Here is a 10,047-nt window from a genome sequence, read left to right on the forward strand (position 1 = left end):
TTGTCTGCATAAATGAAACAAAAAAAAAAGGAAGTTCATTCATTGATACTAGGATGTCTTTAGAATACAATACACAATAAGCTTATTGATACTTGGTGCAAGTGGACAGGACAACCTAGTAAAGTGAAACCAAACTATCAAGACCAGTTTAAAATGTGGAATCCAATTTGAAACAAAAGGAATTTTTCACATTTAAATTAGCCCCAGTAGTGTAATTCCTATATTATTCATCCAAAAAGGATGTTTTATTTTTTTAAAAAAAAGAAAAAGTTTTAACCATAGCATCTAATAGGGTCATTGCAACCTTTTTCAGCAGACTGTTTAACACCTTGACCTCCACCTTTCTCCAGATACTGCTGATGGTACTCTTCAGCTCTGAAAAATCTCTTTGCTGGCAGAATTTCTGTCACAACCTTGCTATCCTTCAATTCCAACTGCTTAGCTTCCTTTGATTCCTGGGCTAACTTAGCTTGGGCCTCATTGTAGTAGTAAATCCCTGATCTATACTGTGTACCAACATCACCACCCTGTAAAATCAAACCAAAACATCAATCCATCGGAAATTTGCCAGCAAAGTCAAGCAAGACGAATACCTGGCGATTGAGGGTGGTAGGATCATGTCGAGACCAGAAAAGAGAGAGGAGGTTGGTATATGGGCAAACTTCCGGGTCAAATTGGACACGAACAACTTCAACGTGGTTGGTGGTGTTGGTGCATACCAGCTTGTAAGTTGGGTCAGGGACGTGACCCTGAGAGTAGCCCACTTCAGTTTTGACCACACCAGGCAGTCTCTGAAAGGCAAGCTCAACCCCCCAGAAACATCCAGCTCCGAATTGAGCGAACTCGTGATTCGGGTTGTCTGGCTGGTCTAGATCCGGATCCAGAGCAGGATTGGTGGTGCTGGTTGCCATTTTCTGTCGTGGACTGTATTAGGCGCTTGAAAATACGAGTGTAAATAAATATTGTGGAGGATGATTATGCAAGCTGGTAGGGAGCCCTTGATTACGTTGGCAATATGGGATTGGGTACTGGGGCATCAATCACCATTCGCCAGCTCATTTGGAGTGCATTTGTTTTTATATTCAAAAAATGATTTTAAAAATCTTTGAATTTATTTTATTGTTTTAAAATAAATTTTTTATTTTTTTATATGCTGAAGTTAAAAATAAATTTTAAAAAATAAAAAAATATTTTTAATAAATTTTTAAATAAAAATACTTTAAAAACCAACCGCGGTAAGAATCTCAAATATTTTTTAAATATCATGACAATTATTATCCTTTTGATGGGTATCCTGATATTAATTCCAACCAATTACTCCTTTAATTAATTAGGTGCCCTCCTTTGAATACTTTTGGAATCTAAAATCATTCTACAGGCGTCGGTATTTGATTTTTTAGAGTTTGGTATACGATTTTTAGACGTTTTGCTATAATATAATTGGTGCAAATGTAATTTATATGAATGTGATTTTTTATATTTGATATATGAATTCTTAAATAATTTCTTTTATATAAATAATTATGTCTATAAACACCTGCATATTATATTAATTATAAGTTTATAACCACCAAGTAAAATAATTTATTTATACTTATGTGTGTTATATACCGGCTCAGATGTTTTTTTATTTGTTTTTTTCATTTCTTATGAGATTTTCCATTCATTTTGAAGAGAGAAAAACACGTATTATTTGGAGGTTTTTTTTGTTAAACTTTGTTCAATTCATTTTTTTTCATGCTTTGTTTCAATTTCTTTTTAAACCTGAGCTGGTCTAAGTCTGGGTTCCCTGACTCATAAGCTAACCTGTCAGGTCAATCATAACTTTAGCCGTAAACCTATTAACCCAAGTTATGGAACGCAATTCCAAATAAAGTCTTAGCTTACCATAAAATTAAAATGTTAATATCCCATGTTGAATCTTGAAACTCGATTATTATTTTTATCATAATTCAAAACCACAAGGGTATCTTGATTTATTATTGAAACAAATTATGTGGGAAAGTAAAGATTTATTCTATTTTATTTTCATTTCATCTCGATCAAGATTGAAGATGTTAAAAAGCAAGAGTCTTGAATTCAATGATCCCTTGCTGCAGGATAGAATGGTTGCTCTCTTCTTTAATAGAAATATATAAGACTATACGAACTTGACAATACCATATCATATTATGACATGTCATGTCATGGAAGTCATTTATATTTAACTAAAAAAAAAAATGCATGTTGCCAGAATTATTATCCATGTCTGGTCCATTTCTCAGTAGCTTGAGCTGTAAGAACAAACGTAAAGTCAGACCAGCAACGCATCATCACCTTATCACCCCTGTGGAGGAGGGCACGCAAATGAAGGTGACATCTCCTTCTAAGGGTAGCCAGGCCCGTTTATACTTCCAAAAAACTTCTTCTTCTTCTTTTGCTACTTGCTAGATGAAGGAGTTTGATCCCTCAAAAGTTTTACAGGATCGTCGTAAAAGTTCTCCAAGGGAAGTCAGTTTCGTTGTGTCTAAATATGAGATTTTAGGAGAGAAAATCTTACCATTTTATATCCTAGCAATCACTCTCTAACTGTGGCTGAATTTTGGTGGCAAATTTTGTCAAATCCATTAAATGCTTGCTGAAACAGTGGAGTTATGGGGATACTGTCAAGTTGAGTTCTGCGGGGAAGAATATGGAAGCAGGGGATGCTGTCATGTTAATTGAAGAAGAAAAGGCACGATAATGAAGCTACCTAGTAATAAAACAATTAATTTCCCCTATAATTCCTCATGAGCTTGAAGGAACTGGTTATCCAGTTTAAATTGTCCTTGTCTCAACCCCGTAGTTATCTAATCAAGACTTTTCAATTTTTTTTGTTTTTTAATATAAGTGTATAACAATTTTAAATATCAACTTCAATATTTTAATTTTAAATATTTGTATAAAAAATATTAATTGACAAATAATTTATCTTCCCCTTGCTGTAATGAATTTCAAATCATAAACTTGTTCATCAATTATTATCGCATTTATATAATCGTTGAACAAATCTATATTTATGATAATAATAAATTTGTAATCAAAATCTTGACATCAATTATGAAAGAAAGTTTTTTAAAATCATGGAGAGGGAATCTTTATCATTTAATATTACACTTACCATAATCTTGATTTCAAACTAGAAGAAACATATTACATGATAGAATAATGTTGATATACTTAATTTATTTACTAAAATTCTTTATTAAGTGTCATGGAATTTCATTGTTATAATTATCTCAGTAAATATGTAATTAAGTTCTATATACCATTATATGATTATTTTTTTCTTGTGACAGATGCTATATCATTTAATTAGTATGTAAAACGTTGTTAAAAAATTAAATATCTCTAGGTATTATGCTTGTCCCAGAGAATAAGTCTAATATTTACGGAAAAAATTACTGATTTTCCCTTATACATCAGAGCGAGGGAGTATATTTCAAGTTTTGTAAAGGTGACAAATTTTTTTTTTTTAATCACAGGTTATGCAATTTCTTTTGTTGGTTTCTTGAAAATGGTGTTGGAAAATTTGTTAAAGTTTGGTTAATGAGTATATTTGATATCAAATTAAAAATTAGAGTTCATTTATTTTTTAGTTAAAATCTTATTGGAATTTAATCTTCAAAATAAATTCTCTAAAATAAAATATTAATATATTTTAAACAAATTATGGATGAATGAAAAATTAATCTAAAATAACTCTTGGTACGTTGACATGTTTTGATGAAACTTAAAACTCTTTAAAATAATTTTATCCAACATAGAAAAGAAGCAAGATTTTCTTGGTGTTTATAAAAAAAAATAGTTGAAAAGTTAAAATTGGATTCAAATATGTTATGAACTATACAAAACCTAATATTATTTACTCAGTTAATAAATCAAGTAGATTTACAAGTAATTTAAATATAGATCATTGGAAAGCAATATGAATGGTACTTAAATATTTGAGGTGCAAATTAGACTATAGCTACACTATATTGGTTACCTAACTATACTTGAAAAGTATAATGGTGTTATTTAGATATCTGACATTAAAAATTTAAAATCCACTTGTAAATATGTGTCTTCATACTTGGTGGAGCAGATGTATCATGAAAATCCTCTAAACAAATGTATATCGCAAGATCCGCTATGAAATTAAAGTTCATTATTTTTTATAAAATTTGAGAGGAAGCCAAATGGCTTTTGAATTTTTTAGAAGATATTCTATATTGACTAAACAAATAGCAGCTATTTATGTGCATTGTGATAGTCAGCAATTGGAAGGGTACATAACATTATGATAGTCAGCAATTGAAAAATATTATAGATTCGCTAACTAAAAGTTTGTCGAGAAAGCTTATATATAATACATCGAGGAAAATAGTCTTAAAGCCTTTAAAGATTTAAAAAAAAAAACAAAAAAAAATGTAATGATGATAATCTTAATTAATTGATTGGAGATATTAAAATCTAGGTTAAAATAGAAAATTAAATTATATAATATTCTCAATATCACTAATAAATTAATATTTCATATTTATTTTTATGATGATAAAATAAATATTGACTGCAACGTGACAAAAAAATGAATTGTTCTTGGTTAATAGCTGAAAAGGCTATGTTGATTTCCCGTTCCAATTTTGCTGCAACTGAACCTCTGTACAGAGGAACTTTAAGGCCGACCTGACCTGGAATTAGAATTTCCTTGCCACCGCACTTCCAAATGAATCAACAACATCACAGCTAAACCCAACTCTCACCCGCCGGTGATTATCCTTTTCCCCATCCCAAATATCGGCTGCAACTGCAACCCGCCCTCTCCTATCCCAAGGGAGTGGAAAGAAAGGTACTTGATACGAGCATTGTGCACCCAATTTGTTCATGAAGTTATACTTGCGCACCAAAATTCTACATCACATTCAATCTTTTCCCATGGGAAGGATTCTACCAGAATCAATAACGCCTTGAACACCTGACAATGGACTGCTGATTGCGTCATAATAATGATCACCCTGACACCTATTTGCAATGAAAAAGAAGAAGCAGCAGCACGTTCTGCTAACAAAACCCTAATTCAATATGTCATTGTGCGCAATGGGGTGAGAGAAAAAACATACGAAGGCCCTCCTAATTCAATATGTTATTGTTTAGGAGGGCCTTCACATGTTGTTTCTCGAGAAGTAGCTTTAAACAGCAAGAGGATCACTGTGATCGAAGCAATGCAATGATGACAAATCCAAGTAGACCCCTGAGTTGATTTCTTGTTGCCCTTCAACAGTACGGTCTCATCATCTCAGCTTCACCTGCATATCATATTCAGAAAACCCATTCTCGGATTTCATTTCATTTTTTGCCATCTCTTATTTACTTGTCGTCAAGATACTAATCTGACTGGATGAGAGGTTAATTTTAACTTTCTCATGCATAGACTGTAAACAACTTCAGTGTTTCTAGTTTTATTAGGAATTTACTCAAGTTAGAAGTCTGTTAGTGGGATAACGCTAATGGGATCAGGTCAATCTATATCGATGTTCGTATGTTTCTGCATCATCTATGTTTGTTCTGAAAAAGAAACTTTTGAGCGTGGAGCGGGGCCTAAAGTTACTCACATCCTATCTGTGCTATGATTCTGAAAGGCATTCCCTTTATTTATTTTATTTATTTTCTTTCTTGGAAACGATCTAAAGCTTATGTTTCATGATCGCATGTTTCCCTGGTGAATTACAGCGTGTAAATTTACCGAGGAACATCACTCCAAAAAGAAAAAGGAAATGCGCAGAATAGTCCGAGAGTGGCCCTTCATGACTGAATAAAACTTCTGTATGTTCCCCGGATAAAAAGCAAAACGTTATCAAACCAGGCTCCAACAATAACCCGGTCAAGATCCAAGTCACGAATTGAATAAGTGTATCCAGATTAATCATTTCAAAAAAAAAAATTAAATAAATCTAACCAAGTCTCGACAGGATAACAGAGTTTGACTAACTTGTTCAATTTAATTTGAACAAGAGTACAGGACTCTTCTATGATTACTAATCGGAAGTCCCCTTACTTCATCTGATCTTTCCTGTAACTTCCCAAATGTGTAGCCTGTTGGAGCTCATCAGTTTCCATGGAGCGAGACAAATCTCAAGAGTTGAAATGGTTGATTAGGAACACGAGGCAGGCATCAAGAGTTAGTTGTGGGCATGTTTCTTCTGGCATTGAAATTTGAAAATCTTGTTTGCATTATATCAAATACTCTTATATTATTTGACAACTTGAACAAAGAAATGAAAGCTAAGGAATGCAAGGCAAGCTACAAAAGAAAGACTTGCTTGCATAACTTAAAGAGGTTTAGATTTTCAAGCAACCATTCCTATCTACTACCACTCTCTCATCATGCAAGTTACAAGCTCTACTCCTTGGGAGACCGGAGGACTAAACTATCACAACATGACACTTCTCTTTTTAACAAAAACCTGAGACAGCTCTTCAATATCAAAAATAAAAAAAAAGAACTGAAGTTATAATGACTCTTGTACAGTTGTCCAATTATAGTCTGAAGTTCCTAATACCATGATCATGCATGGTCTCCCTTGGTTCTTCTCTTTTCCTCTTGGGGAGAGAAAGAGAAGACATGGCCCTGGCAGACGCAACCTTCTTCACCAGTAATCTCCACAGCGTTTCAACTCCTTTTTTCTCTAGTTGCATTTTCAATTTAAATTGCCTGTCACAGGTTAAAAACAAACAGCAATAGCACTAGCTTAGGTATTGGACTGGTACGGTTGCAATAGATTATTAAAAGTCAAAGCCATGATATCATAGCATTACTTCAAATAAAAAACATGCCATAATATGGAACCCCTTATCGCTCTATAAAAGGACACGACAACTTGAAGAACTTCCAAGAAATTTTTGTACAAGACTTTAATCATCTTCAATTATTACTAACAGGACAATAAATTGTTGGTTGTCTTGTAATCAAAGATAGTAGCATTTTCTCCGTTGTTATGCCTAAGCAGAGAGAAGTGATCCACTAGTAGAGGCTCTATGCCTCCCTCGGTCCCTCCCAGTCCATAAACAGTCAAGTTGGGCCATCCCCAGGTACAGCCAAAATACTTAGTCGGCTTAACCATAATCAAGATTAAAAAAAATCTGTTGAAATTTCCATTTTTATCAGTCACATTGAGGTAGCCCTCGCCTGGCCTTGATAGATTGGTTCAATGTTCCTCTTTTTGATTAAACCAGCAGTCATTTCATTGGGAATTTAATGGACATAAATAACTCCTCCCCCGGATTCTTATGCGGAATCCGGAGCAAAAGAATGACCACACAATAGGGTAAACCCTAGAAGGCTCAACAGAGAAAGGCTAAGCAACTGTGATCAGCCACCTACCAGTTTTATTCTTCAAGAGGCAAACAAATTAGCATTGAAAAATCAAAAGCAATCCAAAAGCCGACACTACATGACAACTAACTACTAAAAAGTGGTTCTGTGTCAATTAATTGAAGGTTATTATCATGCGGCGAAATACACTTTGCGAGCCCTACCTACTAAGTGGAAGATTTTTGTTTTTTTTTTAAGATTCGCGGAGTGATAAGAGGCAAAAGGTGGAGGCTGGCATGGGGTCATATCCAGGGCAAGACATTTTGGAACCATTGGGATAGGAAGCAATGATGTAAAACTTGTCAACTTTAGATCCTTAAAAGGGCTTTCTTTCTTTGGTGGGGAATCTCTGAAGAGTTCCAATTCCAAAAAAAAGAAGGCAAGATCCAATCAGAAATGATAAGTTTAACACTGTTTCCACATCCCAGTAGAAAAAATCTCTCTTTCCATGGACCACTAATAGCCAACTAGCAAGTTCAGGTCATGTACATATCAAACACGGATGATTAAGAAACGTGTTAGGCCAATTAGCTGTATAATGCACAATTAAAAACTCTTTTACTAACTACGATCCAACAAGCTAAACTAGACAATAGAGAAACAAAATAAAGGGACTTTAATCAGTTACCTGCAAAGTGGAACCCTGCAAGAATCAGTTTGGTCACAGATTGATGAGTGAAGTCTTAAGAGCTGCCACATCCGTTTACACCTTGAGCATTTTCCATTAACCCGATTCTTACAAATGGCAAAGTGCTTGATCAAAAGCTGGAGACCTTCACATATGGAGAACTTGTCACACGGATCCCGTTTCTTGCTAGGTTCCAAGTCACATGGACCGACAGTTGTGCACCCTTCTGTGCATATGTGCTCTAAGCACTCCATTGCTTCACTTAGCTCCATGTACAATCTCTGCTCCTCTCTATGCCTCCTTGCTCTCATCTTCCTCTGCTCATCATTTCACGATTAAATTAATACCTTTAATAGGTCTCGATCGGGTCAATTGTGTTTGTTATTTAATTATATTCCCATAAATTAACGATTAAAACTTACAGATTCAGCTTCATCAATGAATTGGAGAATCTCAAGCTCGAGAAAAGGGTCATTCTCGTGCATGAACTTCCACCCTTCTGTTTTCTCTACAGCCTTGAAATTACTAGACAACATCCTCATGCACTTGAGATAAAGATCCGGTGAATCACAGAGCCTAGCCAATTGAAGCACATCCACCACATTCTCAATGGTCAACCGTTGCCCAACAGCTTTTGAACATCTGTGCTTCAATTGTGGGACCAAGTAAACGTGTGACAATGCCAGAAGATGGATCCCGTACTTCTCCAACTCCTCCTCGCTACACCTGCACCAGGGCCACTCCCATCATTTCACAGAAACTGAAGACTAATCAAATTTGCCCCTCGGATTTTGGAGAAAATATCCCTATTTTCGCTTACGTAACCGACCAAAATACTAATGCTAAATTAGCCTAAAAAAACATTGTGTGGTAAGGTTTTTTCGGACACCAAGAATTTAAGGAAAAAAAGAGTAAAAAATATCTGATAAGCCGTCAAATTAGACTGAGAGCTCTTGTTAATTTTTAGCCGCTGGAATTGATTTGGATTTCAAAGAATGAAGGGCTCTGATTAACATGACAATTTACTAACCAAAAAAGCATGTAAAATTAAATAAATAATTAATAACCTTATCAATAATAATCAAACAAAAAAATTCAAAAAAATTAATGAAAAGGCAAAACTAACCTTGAGGAGTAAAGGAATTGAATGAAAGCAGAAACAGCTTCGCATGGAACGCCATGGATAGGAATGGTTTTCTCGGAGCTACGGTGTTTAGGAGGCCTTTCTATGACATTCTCCAGCACCGGTGACACCAAGGCCTGCCAAAAAAACAACAGCATATAAAAGACAAGAATTAGAATATAAAACTTCAAAGCAAATCGGCTGGTTGTTAACGTTTCGAGGCCAACTTCGATTGAAAAAAACAAAAACGGGTTTAAAAGATTTGGACCCTTTATAGGTGTTTCCGAAGATTACTCGATCTGAGAATCAATTAACATAAGTGAAAGTGCAAGCCAATAGAAAAGAAAAGAAAAGAAAAGAAAAGGGGACGACGTACCAGAATGCCAGTGTGAGCCGGGATGCGGAGGCCATTGGAAGTGAGGATTTCGACGTCGGGTTTTGGCAATGAATCTTGATCGGAGAACTGGAAATGATCGCTCATGAGGTCGCCGGAGATGGTGGGGAAGGCGGTGCTGTTAAATTCCTCCATGAGATACACGATTTGTTTTTCTATGAGATGTGTAATGCATATGGGGGAGATGGGGTTGGTTGTCTCGGGCTTTATAGACAGCTAATGACAGAGGCAGGTGATTCGGAAAATGGACATTGGGAGTAAAATTACTGAAATATCTAACCCACGCGCTTTTGGCGGTGCGTTTATTATTAAAATATTTTTATCCCTTTTTTTGGTTTAACTTGACAACGCCAGTCAAGTCAGTTACTATTTTGTAAAGACGAACAGGAAGACATTTTTTTTAAAAAAAAAACGTTAACTCATAACTTTAATCGAATTAAATTTTTTCTTGAATTTTCATTAAAATTAAAATTTTTCTTTTCAATTTAATTTTTTTAGTTATGGGATCTTACTCCAAGGGAGATTTTTTA

General features: G+C 34.7%; 2 protein-coding genes across 2 annotated transcripts; both read right to left on the reverse strand.

Annotated features, from left to right (window-relative positions):
* Window positions 1-13: 13 nt before the first annotated feature.
* Window positions 14-975, reverse strand: LOC18105852 (peptide methionine sulfoxide reductase). The gene is made up of 2 exons (XM_024586519.1): window positions 594-975; window positions 14-527 (listed from the first exon to the last, which is right to left on the reverse strand). Exons 1-2 carry the CDS (start codon window positions 909-911, stop codon window positions 273-275), a joined length of 573 nt encoding a protein of 190 aa, XP_024442287.1. The 5' UTR covers window positions 912-975; the 3' UTR covers window positions 14-272.
* Window positions 976-6,206: 5,231 nt separating this feature from the next.
* On the reverse strand, window positions 6,207-9,700 carry LOC7453816 (BTB/POZ and TAZ domain-containing protein 1). The gene is made up of 5 exons (XM_002322178.4): window positions 9,500-9,700; window positions 9,127-9,260; window positions 8,423-8,726; window positions 8,001-8,317; window positions 6,207-6,712 (listed from the first exon to the last, which is right to left on the reverse strand). Exons 1-5 carry the CDS (start codon window positions 9,650-9,652, stop codon window positions 6,538-6,540), a joined length of 1,083 nt encoding a protein of 360 aa, XP_002322214.2. The 5' UTR covers window positions 9,653-9,700; the 3' UTR covers window positions 6,207-6,537.
* Between the last annotated feature and the right edge of the window lie 347 nt (window positions 9,701-10,047).

Source organism: Populus trichocarpa, chromosome 15, assembly GCF_000002775.5.
Source record: "Populus trichocarpa isolate Nisqually-1 chromosome 15, P.trichocarpa_v4.1, whole genome shotgun sequence".
In the NCBI taxonomy this organism is placed as follows: domain Eukaryota; kingdom Viridiplantae; phylum Streptophyta; class Magnoliopsida; order Malpighiales; family Salicaceae; genus Populus; species Populus trichocarpa.

What these genes read in the sequence shown, in the direction of transcription:
- LOC18105852 (XM_024586519.1), bottom strand. Translation starts at nt 911, where the DNA reads ATGGCAACCAGCACCACCAATCCTGCTCTGGATCCGGATCTAGACCAG. An exon ending in CTACCACCCTCAATCGCCAG is followed by an intron (nt 528 to 593) that starts GTATTCGTCTTG and finishes TTGATTTTACAG; the next exon opens with GGTGGTGATGTTGGTACACA.
- LOC7453816 (XM_002322178.4), bottom strand. Translation starts at nt 9,652, where the DNA reads ATGGAGGAATTTAACAGCACCGCCTTCCCCACCATCTCCGGCGACCTC. An exon ending in CAATTCCTTTACTCCTCAAG is followed by an intron (nt 8,727 to 9,126) that starts GTTAGTTTTGCC and finishes GCCCTGGTGCAG; the next exon opens with GTGTAGCGAGGAGGAGTTGG. An exon ending in TGCAGGGTTCCACTTTGCAG is followed by an intron (nt 6,713 to 8,000) that starts GTAACTGATTAA and finishes AACCTGTGACAG; the next exon opens with GCAATTTAAATTGAAAATGC.